A 14,738-nucleotide genomic window follows, 5' to 3' on the forward strand; every position below is an offset into this window, starting at 1 on the left:
AGAGAGGCAGTGAGAGAGAGCATGAGCGAGGAGAAGGTCAGAGGGAGAAGCAGACTCCCCATGGAGCTGGGAGCCGATGCGGGACTCGATTCTGGGACTCTGGGATTCTGACCTGAGCCAAAAGCAGTTATCCAACCAACTGAGCCACCCAGGCATCCCGTCTCTGCTAACTTTTTGATGCATTGGAGATATGTAGGTGGAAAAAATCAAAGGCAAAAAAAAAAAAAATTAAAAAAGTCTTTGAGGAGTCCTGGCTTTTACTTCTATTTAAGAGACACTTTATTTTTCTCTTCAGAGCTCTGGTATTTTATTCTGGTAGGAAAGTCTTATCCCCAGTAGTGTTTAATCAGACAAAAGGAAAAATGTCCAAGGGCCAAGAATTTTCTATATTCCACCAGAAACTTTATGAACCTAAAAATTCATGTAATTGAGTAGGAGTGTCCATTAAATTTCTGTCTCCAGATTTAAAAGCAGAATGAAAGAGCCTAACTTCCTTGAATGGTGGAAGAGTTTTAGTCAATCTGGTAGAGGCAGCTGATAGAACTTCTTTTCCTCATCTCTTGCAACGGGATAGAAGCTTTGATATTTAGTTTCAATAGGAAGTTAGAGGAGTGGGTTCGGCAAACATTTTTGAAAATGTTTGTTGAGATAGAGCTATTGGCTTTTGTTGGCATAAAATCAATATTAGGCACAGATTGCAATTATGCTTATTTTTTTCCATGTGACTGGAAGAATTCATGATGAACTTTAGGAACAATAGTACCTAACACTTACGTGGCATTTATGATGTCTGGCATTATTCAAAATATTTAAATACATTAGCTCATTATACTCACAGTAATCCTATGTGGTAGGACTATTATTATTCCCATTTTAAAGAGGGGGGGATAAGGCCCAAAAAAGTTATGAAACTTGGCTAAGGTCACCCGTCTAGTAAGTAATAGAACTGAAATTTAAACTCAGGTAATCTGACTCCAGAGTCTGCTGTCCAGCTGCATAGGGCAATTGCCAGATTATCTTCTGAGCCAATCAGAGGAGTTTTCCTCAAGATAATAATGGGCACAGTAGTTAGTACAATCTACTTTTACCATTCATCTGTGAGAAGCAATTTCTATTTTCGAATATGCAAATGTGTAAATAGATTAGATAAGAGAATTAAAGAATAAACACAAGATTAATATATGGATAATGTTTTATAGCATTTAAGGTCTACAAAACCTTTTCTTATTATTTACCATGCAAGAACCATGTTGAATATACCTTATTCCTATTTTATCAAAGAGGAAATGGAAGATCAGAGAGTCATGTAATATGTTTGAGGTGAGCAACCAGGAATCAGAAGAGTTGGGCCTAGAGTGTGTGTTATTTCACCTTCCAAGATTTCAAAGCCACATCAAATATCCATGGGTTTCTCTTAGGGCTAAGGGGCCAGAATCTAGGGGGAAAGAGAGATTTAAATTGGAGCCATCCATTCTTCCCATGATTGTCCTTTTTCATGGTTTTAGCTAAAGCCAGTTGGTTGTTTTCCTTCATACCTGCTGATAATCTAATTTGAAAATAGCTCTTTGACTCTTACAGGAACCATTAAATTATGTTAAAGGCAAAGGATAATTTACTCTTCTCCTAATCCCATTTCTTGAGGAGGATGAGGATTGACAGAGCTTGGCTAATTTCCAGAGGTAGGGGATGTGGAGATAAAAATAAAAATAAAATAATAAAAAGGCCAATTACAGAGGCTAGAGTGGTATTCAGTTTCAGGGGTAATTCAGGAGATTCTGATTTCCTCTCTTGAATCTTCCTTCTCAGTTGTTCTCAGGCTTGTAAGTATGACTCAGTGATATGATGGGGAAGAGGAGATGAGAGAAAGATAAGGAAGAGAGGGAAGAAAAGGAGAAAGTAGAAGATTAAGAGAAGGTGGGAGAATAAAAGGGTGTAAGGAACAAGAAAAAAATTTGGAAGAGGAAGGAATCCTGGAATATGAGAGTTAACACTGCAAAGAACACCTAAACTAGCCTCTCTTTGGATGATGGTCATTTCCTGGTGACTTAGTTCTACTGATTCACATCTCCTAAAGTCAAAGTGGCTTTCTTTCTTCCTGTAGTTGTGATGGAAAAAGAAAGGAGAAGAAACCCATAAAACCTAGGATTTGGAATCAGAAGACCTGGTGTGTCCTGCTCTATCAGCTTTACATTTTTGCATTTCTGTCACTTAATCTCTGACCCACAGTGACCTCAACTACAAAACAGGCATAAATCCCTATTTCCCTCCGAGGTTGGCTATAAGGCCACACAAGTGTTTTTATAATTACGTGTGGAACATTACGTTTCCCAAGCCTACTCCATCCTCTTTGGCCTCAGAGTGCACCTGCCTCAGAAAGGTCTGTGTTACTTTAACAGAAAGTTAATTAGGTCCTGCACCCTCCCTCTGGATAGCTAGCTGAGTTAGAAGTGCAGCTCAGCACACAAGCTCCATCATCCATATTAAAAATGGGATTTTCTAACTTGGCCTGGGCAGCCAATTGACCAATAGGTTCCAACGTGTGTTTTCAATAAAGCTGCTTACCCAGGAAACCTTATTAAGTGAGTAAGTCAAGCTGACATGATTTCTGTGCTGATTAACATGAAACCTAGGCTGTTTTTGCAATGTGGTAACATTAATTATTTATAGGAGGTAAATGAGGTTACAAGGAAAACAAGTTCAAATTACCAGAAACAAATCAAATCATATATTTATATTTTAAAAATCTATGTGCTAATTCCTGCATTCATTGGTTTGGGGCCCAAGCTTTAAGGATCAAAAAACATTTATCATGCTCTCTTTTTTTCCGATATACAAAAGTGATGGAAGGTTTAATGTTTCAAAGACCAAGCTGATAAATTGGGTTGCCCAAATGGAGCTTCTCAGATACTTTTATTTGGTAAATTATATATATACAAATTGATCAGAAAATCTCAAAACAAGGCATTCTTCCAGAATTGAACACAAAATGTTTATTAACTACTGATGTCTTCTGGTTTTCATACTGCAATATTGTCAAAGAAAATTCATATTAAATTGTATCTGAGAGGCAAATAAATTAAAGTAGTCAGGCTATTTCAATGTTTGCAGCTACCATTTTAAGTCTGGCATTTGTTCCAGATTTTTCATTTTTAATGAAGTATTTTTATAATAGTTGCAATAAAATAATCTTCAGTGAGCTTTTTAGACCTCTGGCTTATAAATCTAGGTGCTCTGCCATAGTCTTGTCTGATGATGTGAGATGCATGTACAATGGAAGAGTTATCATTGTAACATATGGGTCAATTTGAAAAAAATGGTCAGTGGTAACCCTGCTCTCTTTTCCTGATCCTTTTAGACACTATATCACTAACACCTCTAACACCACTATACTGGACAAGCCACAAGGTGCTTGGTGAAAAGCAAAATGCTCTTCAGGTGATGGTGAGGAAATATTTCATGTCACATAGCAACTAGTTGTGGCATGGTTCTTTCCTAGGATGGTTGGACCTAACAGTTGGTAGAGTCAGTGGGAAGCATGAAATGTTATAGGTTAAATATATGTGATATATCTCTAAATAGAGGCTGGGATAACAAAGTAGTCTGAATGAAACAGTGTTTCATCTATTTTATAGTATTAAATATAACAGTTTACTTATTAATATTCTTTTCAAATTTTGTAATAATTATAATTATTGTATATATATTATATAGTTATAATTACTTTAGTATCTCTTTTACTTTCAGGAATTTCTCGATTTGGACAATAATTTATATGGTCACCTTATCTTCTTCCCTTTATGGTATGCATTCTGGGAAGAAGGAAAAATATGTTTGACCATTATATCAGTTATTTTTGCATAGAGTATCTATGAGACAAAGTACCAGAGAATAAAAAGAGTAAAGCACTGGCACTATAATGAAGAATCAAGTCAATTTCCATTTTCTTTATTTGGTTTTTTTGTAATATGCCATAGCTATATTAGTGTTCTGGGCATTTATTTGAGCCTTAGATAACTTATTCAGAATGGTGGACTTGGACTAGATAATCATAAGTTGAATCCCAATACAATTCTGTGCTTTTTAAAAAAAAATATTTTATTTATTTATTTGACAGAGAGATCACAAGTAGGCAGAGAGGCAGACACCCTGAGATCATGACTTGAGCCGAAGGCAGAGGCTTAACACACTGAGCCACCCAGGTGCCCCAATTCTGTGATTTTTATCTAATATATAAAAAGAAAGTTTACATTTAAATAAAAGCAGATATTCAAAGATATTAATCATTGACATTTCCTTTCCCAGAATATAGGAATGGCAAAACCTTATGTGAAATCCAAGGAGGTGACAGAGTTGGTCAACACACCATCTTGGATGGACAAAGGTCTGAGCTCTCAGAATGAGATGAAGGAGGAGGAAAGAAGACCAGCTACTTATGGGATGCTTGGAAGCTTAGCTGAAGAGCATGACAGTATTGAGGAGGAAGAAGAGGAGGAAGAGGATGGGGAGAAGCCTAAGAGAAGGGGTCCCAAGAAAAAGAAGATGACAAAAGCTCGCCTTGAGAGATTCAGGGCCCGAAGAGTTAAGGCCAATGCTAGAGAGCGGACCCGGATGCACGGCTTGAATGATGCCCTGGACAACCTGAGGAGAGTCATGCCATGTTACTCAAAGACCCAAAAGCTCTCCAAGATAGAGACTCTAAGACTGGCCAGGAACTATATTTGGGCTTTGTCTGAGGTCCTGGAAACTGGACAGACACCTGAAGGGAAGGGCTTTGTGGAGATGCTCTGCAAAGGTCTGTCTCAGCCCACAAGCAACCTGGTGGCTGGATGCCTCCAGCTAGGCCCTCAGTCTGTCCTTCTGGAGAAGCATGAGGAGAAATCTCCTATTTGTGACTCTGCCATTTCTGTCCATAACTTCAACTATCAGTCTCCTGGGCTCCCCAGTCCTCCTTATGGCCATATGGAAACACATCTTATTAATCTCAAACCCCCAGTATTCAAGAGTTTGGGAGAATCATCCTTTGGGAGCCATCCACCTGACTGCAGTACACCACCTTATGAGGGCCCACTCACTCCACCTTTGAGCATCAGTGGGAACTTCTCCTTGAAGCAGGATGGCTCTCCTGACCTAGATAAATCCTACAGCTTCATGCCACATTACCCCTCTGCAAGTCTAAACTCAGGGCATGTGCATTCAACCCCATTTCAGGCTGCTACGCCTCGCTATGATGTTCCCATAGATATGTCCTATGATTCCTACCCCCACCATGGCATTGGGGCCCAACTTAATACAATCTTTACTGATTAGGGCAGTAAGACAAACATTGCAGAGGATAATATGGAAATGTTTTCTACAATTCAAGTGGTTGAGATGAAAAATCAATGACCTTAAAGGAACCCTATAAATATATATTGGACGCAATATCCCCAGTCCATTTGGGCCGTCCTGCACCAGCCACTCTCTTTTCTTATCAGCTTCTCATATTGCATTGATTCCTTTAGTTAGGGTCCTCAAGTGAAATTATTGGATTGTTACAACCATGTGGAAATAAAACAGAAGTCCTGGGCCCTATTCAAATGATACCAAAAACTCACTGAATGATCTATGCCAATTAATTTTTCATTGCTGACCTCTGTTTACTTACTGGTAAAATCGGACAATTTTTTTAAGTCTAGGTAGTCTAGGTGATTTCTAAAGACCTTCACAGCTCTGAAATTCAATGACTTTGCTGACCACACCTATAAAATTTTTGAAACTGAAAGGATTGAAGAATATTGGGAAATGGACAGGATGTGTGAAATGATTAGATGGAGTTGCCAAAGGAGCACAAGATGCATTTTTCTCTGGGACTTGATAGGACTTCTTTGCATCTATCTAAAAATAGCCTCCAAAAGCTAAAACCTGACTTGGCTTTCACTGTGAATAACAGAGCATGTTCTTTTAAGAGATTAGCTCTATTTCTTGTTGGTTGAAAGCTGAACATCCCTTCATTAGTAATTTAAGAACCATAATAGAGATCTCATACCAGCTTGATTCTTGATAATATTTCAAAAACATTTCTTCAGCACTAGAGGTGGGGCAAGGAAGTCACTGTAACCCCAGACTCTGATGATCAATGGGACTTAAAGAAGTCATCTAGACCATTTCATAGCCTCAATAACCCAGAGACTCTGGGAATTCTGAAGAAGCTCAGGTGTTGCTATTGAAATCAGCAAAAAACCCAGGTCATATTCAAAAGCAATAAAATGGCTATTGGCTATAATAACTAACCATAGTTGGGAGACTCCTCCTATCTCACACCTGCCCATAGGAAAACCAAACTTTCTCTGGCAAGATAAATTTCATTTGGTTACAGAAAACATGGTTAAAACTGCTGACTTCTGCCCAAAACAATTATTATTATATTTTCTAGAAGGATAAACACCAGTGAATTTATTGACCAAACTTGAATTTTTCCAATGCACATATTCATTATCTCCTCCCCTAATTGTTACCTCTTCCTCACTTTTAAAACATAATATGTTGTTATACATTGTGGATAACATCCCAAGTGAGCAGACTTAGGGATGCAGAAATCAAATCCAAGGCCAGTGAATGCTTTTACCAATTTATGTTTTCATCACAGGTTTATCCTGATTTGCAGGATGTTTATTTTTCTTCATGTAACTCTTCTTTCCTTTATATCAACACTAAATTTGTTATTTTTTTTTCCCAGAGAAATGTGATCTGAGAAATTTCACTGGTCTGTTCAATCTGCCAGGACAATTATTTAAAACAAACTGAAAGCCTAAATGGTTTACATGATAGTGGATCTCATACTGCTCCTGCCAGAGAGGATAAGTTTAGGATGTAGGGTACACAAATAGGGCCAATGAATAAAATTGATAAGGCAGATTAGTATGCTGTTTTCTATAGCTCAGCTATCCCCTAAAACCTGCCAAACTATCTGTGTATCTTGACTTTTTTGCCCTCTTATTTATTATCTCCTTACGATCTGAGTTACCCTCTTTCCATTTTGCTTGCAGCGCTAGCTCTGCTGTATTTTGCACCCTTGGTTTGTAAATCCCCTTGAAAATATCCTTGCAGAGAGATCTTCTCCCACAGCCACCAAAGTGGTTCCCATCACCACACCGTTCTGGAGGGAAAAGGCAAGTAAACTGTTTACAAAGCCATCCTTTCTGAGGCTATACTGGCACTTACTTTTGTGAGATGTTGTGGGGGATCTCTGGCATTTAAGTTTGTAGATAATGAATGTTGTTGGAGTTATTTATTAGATATTATTTATTTAATTTATTTCTCCTCTCCTTTCATGCAAATTTCTTGGGCTCTGTACATGTGCTTGCAAACCCTCCCTAAAACTTTGTTTGGAGAATAGCTCATAATTTTCCTAGGAATTCCCTGAGTTTGGGGTGAGGCTAAAGGAGGCAGTTAGTGTAGAATTACCCATAATGATTTTATAAAAGCAGCAATAATTTGAATGGCTATGCAAGTTAATAATCTTGGGTCCCCCACCCCTTTATTCTGAGATGAGCCAGTTATTTTTTGGGAATCTGTTGTTTGTGCTTTTGAGGAATATTGTACCCATGCACCAGGCCTCCCTGAAATTTTCAGAGAGACTTTCTAATTGAATTAAAATTTGGGAGTGCAGTGTGATTCGAAAACGCCTACTCTCTTACCCAAGGTGGTTTCATTCTTCTGTGGACTTTATCAAATAAAAAAAATCCAGTTGTTTAAAATTTTTGTAAACAAAACAAAACACAAAACCCAGACTGTTTCTCCTCTCTTTTTTTTCTAGCAGAAATAAAGCTTTAAATTTTACTAGAAATTGTGTTGCATTGTCTGTCTTCAAAGTTTATCTTCACTCTTGTCTATCATTTTTCATGGACTCTCTGTCCTGTGAGTAGTCAGCAAGAGCATGGGCCAGTCTGTCAGGAGAATTTACACCCCATATTTTAACTCATCTTGCCAGAAGATTTGAAAGGTCTAAACTAAGTAGTCAGAAGTCTAGAAGCACTGATCTCTTCCACACACATATTCACCTATGTAATCAGCAGTTGAGAAAAAAGATCTTCACATTTACAGGAATCCAAGGCAAAGGGCATCCTAAACCATCAGACCACAGAGAGGTGGACCATTGGAAGATGCCCTATTATCCAGAATTGGGCCTACCAACTTTTCAAAAATTCATGAAGTATGTTTTTGGCAACTGCTTCTTCACATCTCTTCTCTTGAATTTTTCTTTTAGGGGTCCTTCTTACGTGACTAAAATGCTGATGATAAAAGAAATAATGATGATGATAATAAAACATAGTTGGTTAGTCAAGGGAGAGGGTTGGTTTAAAATAGGGAAAGAGAGTCATCCTTCCACTGCTCTCTTCATCTGCCAAGGACCCACTCTCCAACTTGAAACCATTTTTTAAGCTTTGGTTTACTAGGTACCAAAGATCTATTATGCATATAAGAAAATATTAGGTACATTAAGAACAGATATAAAGTTAGATTATTTTCCCCTTTTCCCATTGATGGTATAATATAACAGTCTGCATATTACTTTTTATTTTTCAACAAATACCATGGAGCATTTTCTTATGTCATAAAAAGTTTATAAATTCTTTCTTACAGCTGGCAAGCATTCCATGTTAAAATACCACAATTTACGAAATTAAATTACATAATTTATTATTATCATCCAATATTCCATGATATTGAATGAATCATAATGTACTCATGTCATTTGACACTTATTAAGAGAACCTTTGCAAATAATATTCTGGAGGAATAAAGATAAACCGACAGATAACAACAATCACATCTAGCAGTTATTGGATGCTTTAGCTTTTCTAAGTTATTTACATGTATTAATTCATTCAATCTTAAAACCATTTCTATAGGGGGACGCTACTGTTATCTTCATTTTACAAACTAGGAAGCTAAGGCATAGAGTAATCTGTTCAAGCTCACACTGCTAGTTAATGGTGGAGCCAGGATGGAACTATTTAGTTTATCCAAAAGATTTGAAATGATTCTTTGTGATTATTTGCCTGGTAGGCACACAAAGATGTCATATCTATAAGAAGCAAGAGGTGATGGAACTTTCTGACATCCCTCCAGCTGTCCTTTACATATCCTATTGTTTCAATGACCCAGACTGGCCCATACCCAAGGTCTGCAATCTGAGAAGACTTTCCTTCCTTTGCCAAAAACTCAACTTTGTATTGTATGTTGCCTATGTTGGTATAGGCTAGCTCACAGAGTGATGCTTTGTTGCTTGAAAGTGTCCATCTTTCAGAGGACTTAAGTCTACTTCCCTGCTGTCATGTCATAGATCTTTAGAGCTTTAGAAAAAAGTTTTAAGGGGGGATTACAGAAATGAAAATTGCAAGATCTTCTATTGACAGAGGAGCAGCCTAGCGTCAAGATTATTTTTTGTCTGGGTATATAACTTTGAAGTATAGTTTGTCACTTTGATCGCAAACACTGGCTTTAGGATTAAATACAGGATATTTTATTTATGTAATTTCCTGACTGAATAACCTCTGTTAAGTTGATTAATCCTGCAAATCCTCAGATCCATCAAGTTTAAAATGGCAATAATAATAATGGTTATTTCACAGAGTTATTATGATGGACCAATTGTGATTATACACCCAGAGGACAAACAAGTATCTAATAAGTGGTAATTACTACCATCCATGTTACCAGTCATTATTCTTTCATTACATTTATGTTAACTTTTCTCTTTGCCTCCAATATATGATTGGGGGAGTGTTGATGGTGACTGCAGCAGGCCTAGGGCATCCATGGAATTCTTAGTTGAGAGGGATGGATGAGGTAGACTTGGGTTTGAAATTTATTGGTTGAGTAGTCCTAGGCCTGAACATCTCTATGCCTCAGTTTCCTTCTGTATAAAAAGGACATAACAATTCCACCAAATCCATGGAGTTGATGTGAGAATTAATGATAATGTCAGTGAAGGGATTGTCTCAGCTTCTGGCACAAAGGGAGCAATCAACCATTACTATTGTTATTATTATTATCAGGGAGAAGATGAGGGAATTGAGAACAAGAATTGAGAAAAAGAGGACAGAGCAGATCCTTTGCATTTATACAATAAATCATTGTAGCCAATATCAAAATCCAAGCCTTTTTTTAAAAAATTTTTTTATTTTTTATAAACATATAATATATTTTTATCCCCAGGGTTACAGGTCTGTGAATCGCCTGGTTTACACACTTCACAGCACTCACCAAAGCACATACCCTCCCCAATGTCCATAACCCCAACCCCCTTCTTCCAACCCCCCTCCCCCCAGCAACCCTCAGTTTGTTTTGTGAGATTAAGAGTCACTTATGGTTTGTCTCCCTCCCAATCCCATCTTGTTTCATTTATTCTTCTCCTGACCTAGAGTCCATACATTGGAAAATACCATTTTCTAACTCATCACAGGGACATCTTAAACAGAAATCCCCAGAAGCAAATTTCCTGAATTTGGGAAATAAGAAACACTATTTTTCTTTCTCTTCTAGAAATTAGTATAGAGTGAAAGGAGTCTTATGATAGCTTTTTGCTGTCATCTGGCCCAAAACCATGTAGAATAAGAATACTATTACCTCACAAATACATAGTACTTTATATTTCATTTCAATTTAATTTTATAAACAGTTATTGAACATTTCCTGAGGGCCAGGCACTAAGCCAAGTGTTGGGAATACAGAAATAAATATATGACCATGCTTTGTAGGTTTATAATCTGACAGAATATAAAATAATAGAGCATTTTTTACATAGTTATTCAATATCAAGAGCAATGTGAGGCCAGTAGTTCAAGTATTATAGATACTGCTTGATAAAGGAAGAAACTCAGAGATATTACCAATTAGCTAGGTGAATCAGCTAGAAGTTAAGTCAGAGATGATCTGATTATAATGTTGTTTGTTTATTTGTTTTAGATAAGTGAAGGTCTGCTTTATTTGGGGTTAAGTAAAACACATATTCTGAAATAAGGTTAATGGATGATTATGAAAAGTTTGGATAATTTCCTTGTTTAAATCAATTAACCCCTCAAAGCCTCGGTTGCTTTGCTAAACTTGCTAAGGTTAATCACTACAAATATTACATAAAGCAGAGAAAATTGTGGCCCAGGCTAGGGGCGGATACATAGTAACCAGAGAGGTAGTTGATCATAAAAATTAAAGGAATCCTGTCAGGGCTGTCCTAACACACGTGAAAATATATTGTTAGATCAGTGTCTCATATATGTGTAAGTAAGTGAACTTCCTAAATGTGAATTGGAGAAAATATTAGACACTTGATCTTAGCCAAGATGACAAGAAGCAATGGGGAAAAATATTAGAAAACAATAGCTAAAGGCTCAAGGAAAAGCAGAAGAAATTGCTCTTTATTAAGCATCCACACCAGGTATAAAGTCATAAAGTTCAGTTCTCAATACTGAATCAGTCTTCAAAATAAGCTACTGAAAGTGTTCTAGATATTGTAGAAACCTATGCAGACATGTGAAAGCAAATATGAGGTCATGGCAAGGCATGGAAGCTGTCTGGGCTTCTATTTTCTCATTTATAAAATGATTGTGTCATTAGACACCTGAAGTTTCTCCCAGCTTCATATGCTCATGGTTCCCCAGGAGCCAGTGTCCATTTTCTCTGACAGGTACACACATTTTGGAAAAAAAAAAAAAAAAAAAGATTAAGTCAAAGCTAATAGGTAAAGCAAAAATGGACTACAAGACATTAAAATGAAGGCTGGGGTTCTTGTGTGGTTTTATCTTTACCAGGCAATTATTTTAAGGAACCGGGGTGTTTCGATTCATTATCAACTTAGAGGGCAGTTTCCTAGCAATGAACTTACTCTCCACAGATGATGACAACAGAGTATTTGTCACCAGAACGACCTATGAGCTATAGTGAGCTAAAATAAACAAAGCTAAAATAATCAAAAATTAAATTAAGAAATTGCCTTATTCCTAGAATTGTGCCCCTTTCACTCCCTTAAATGAGAAAGGATAAGAAGATGTTGACTATGTTATTTATAAATACAGCAAGTTTTCAGTTATCCATATGAATAATCCATGCTGGGGATGATTGATGGGAAATAATTCACATGAAACTTGCTTCTCCATGCCAGCCGATATGTTTTTGTTGTGTGTGTGTACACACATATGAATGTATCTACATTTTAAAAACAAACATCAGGTTATATATGTTTATGTGTGTGGTTATGTGTGCACATGTGTGTATTTGAAAGTGTATGTTGGTACATGTTGAGCACACACGTCCACTCTACACACACACACATATATACATATATATATGTATATATTTGGATACGGTCCAAAGTCACATGGAAACACTTTTGGATCATTTAATTTTTGGCAAATCTGTATGCTGGATTCTTTCCTTCCCTAACTCCAGGATAAAACTGAGCTAGAAAGCTAAGCACTGGCAAAGGGAGGTGAAGGCTGGAAGGAAGTGGGGGAACATCTAGCATTTCCCATGGGGCTGGACCTGGAGAGGCAGTCAAATAACTGTAAGTGCTCTTTCTTGATCTGAGCCTGTGCAGTCTCCTCCTCTGAGAGCTGGCCTCTGAGCTGAGGCAGATCCAGGGCAGGCAAGCACGTGGCTGCCTCGCCAAGGGCCAGGCACAGCCGCAAGCTGCTCAGGGACTCCTGGAGCAGACGCTCCCCTGGCTCCTGCTCAGCCCACTGTTGCCAGCCGGCAGCTTCCCTCCTGCCAGACCCTTGGGCATGCTGATGGGAATGGCACAATTACCTAATCCCTGCCCAGGGAGATCTAGGACACATGCGGACAGATGGAGGACCAGGGGGATTCAGAACTGTTCAGTATTGTAGGAGCAAAGGAGACAAGCCTGGAAGAGGTTTGGTTAATGGGCCAGGTTTCAAAAGAGGTTCTAAAGTCTCCTTTTCTCCAGGCAGCTCTCAGGCAAGCTGTTTTTCTCACCTGAACAGAAGCTCTGGAAGAAAGACTGCAGACCTTCCCCTGGCTGCTGCCAAAAAACTCTCAGAAAGAGCATTCACTGACCCACAGAGTCTGGGTTTCCACAAGGAAGAGAAAGTCACAGACGTGAAGTGAGAGAAACAGACGTCAGTCAGAGAGCCAGGAGGGCCCATACAGAGAGCATGACAGAGAGTCAGAAACACAGAGATCAAAAGAGCACAGGCTCACACCTGCCATATTACCTTTCTTTATTTCTCACTCTTCACCCATGCAGTCTCACCGTTGTGCCGCTGCCCTGGTTCAGGCCCTCAGGATCTCTGTGTCTGGATTCATGCACCATTGTTTTTAAATCTCTTATCTTTTTGCATCCCATGTCTCCTTCTTGCCCCAATTCATCCCAACTCACTGTCTTAAAGAAAAGCCAGGACCATGTCATTTCTTTTGTCGAAGACCTGCATTCATTCTCCAAGTACTGCAGAATGAAGTCCAAACTTCCAGGCTTGTTTAACCTCTGTCCACCACAACAGGTCTTGGTCTAAGTTCTCCAGTCTAAATACACTAACTCTCCCCTCACTGTTGTCAGACGCCACTCATCCCACTCCCCGACCCTTCGTTACCATCCCTTAATATCTCTATATTAAAGACGTTACAATGTCTTTATATCTGTGTCACCTCTCTGGGAAATTGTGCCTCTAACCAACGTGAAGTGACATAGCTCCCTTTTCTTTGCTCCTGGCAATGCCTTTCACTGGAGTGCCCTCTCTTCCGTCCTCACTTACCAAAATTGTCCTTATCCGGCAAATTCTAGCTGAAAAAACACCCCTGTAATAATTATTGCCTCCTTCTTTATTATTTATTTATATTTATGTTATTTTACTTATATTATTGCCTCCTTTTTTCTGTATATTTATTTAATTATTACCTTCTTCTTTTGCAGTTTTAGGAATCGTGGAAGTTGACCTTAGAAACAAAGTTCTAGTTCCATCTAGGTTTCCTCTGCTAGATTATAAGTTTTTGAGATGAGAGGCTAATTTACCTTCTTGTTATGTTAACAGCTCCCAGTGCAGTCCTTCCCATATAGTAAGGAGGAGATAAAGCAAAATTTTTGAGGATCACCTAAACATGTGCTGGGGATTGTGATGTTAAGTCAGCACCTACAAACTCGCATATCTTTGGGAGTGTTCTTTTTCCATCAATTTTATAGATGATCATAAGGAGTTTCAGATAATGTCCAAATCTACTAAATTCATAAGAAGGGAGTGGTGACTATCTGCAGGGTGATTTTATGTGAATGAAAAAGACTGTAAGCATTTCATGAATTTTATCTGCCCAGAGTCCACCATGTCATTGAATATAACCATAAAAATGGTTATATTGAATGAATATGACCATAAAAATATTTATTTAGCAGTCAGAGAATCCAGTTGAAATAATATGGAATAAAATACAGAGACAAATTAAAAAGGGTTGAAGAAGTAGGGTTTTGGAAATAAAGAAAACCAGGGGTGCCTGGGTGGCTCAGTCAGTGGGCATCTGACTCTTGATTTTGAGACTAGTGAGATTGAGTCTGGCATCAGGCTCCATGCTCAACATGGAGTCTCTTTGAGATTCTCTATCTCCCTGTGCCCCTTCTCCTGCTTGCAAGTGCTCTCTCTCTCACTCTCTCTCTCTCTAATTAAACAAATAAAATCTTAAAAAAAAGAAATAAACAGAAAAAGAGAGAAGAAATAAGCCAAGATAAAGGCAGAGTAAGACTGGGAGACAAA

General features: G+C 38.1%; 1 protein-coding gene across 1 annotated transcript; it reads left to right on the forward strand.

The window, feature by feature from the left end:
* The first annotated feature begins 4,311 nt into the window (after positions 1 to 4,311).
* Positions 4,312 to 5,307, forward strand: NEUROD4 (neuronal differentiation 4). Its single transcript, XM_059404884.1, has one exon. It carries the CDS (start codon positions 4,312 to 4,314, stop codon positions 5,305 to 5,307), a length of 996 nt encoding a protein of 331 aa, XP_059260867.1.
* Positions 5,308 to 14,738: the final 9,431 nt, after the last annotated feature.

Source organism: Mustela nigripes, chromosome 6 (assembly GCF_022355385.1).
Source record: "Mustela nigripes isolate SB6536 chromosome 6, MUSNIG.SB6536, whole genome shotgun sequence".
Lineage (NCBI taxonomy): Eukaryota > Metazoa > Chordata > Mammalia > Carnivora > Mustelidae > Mustela > Mustela nigripes.

Excerpts from the sequence above, each read along its gene's own strand:
- NEUROD4 (XM_059404884.1), top strand. The coding sequence starts at position 4,312 with ATGGCAAAACCTTATGTGAAATCCAAGGAGGTGACAGAGTTGGTCAAC.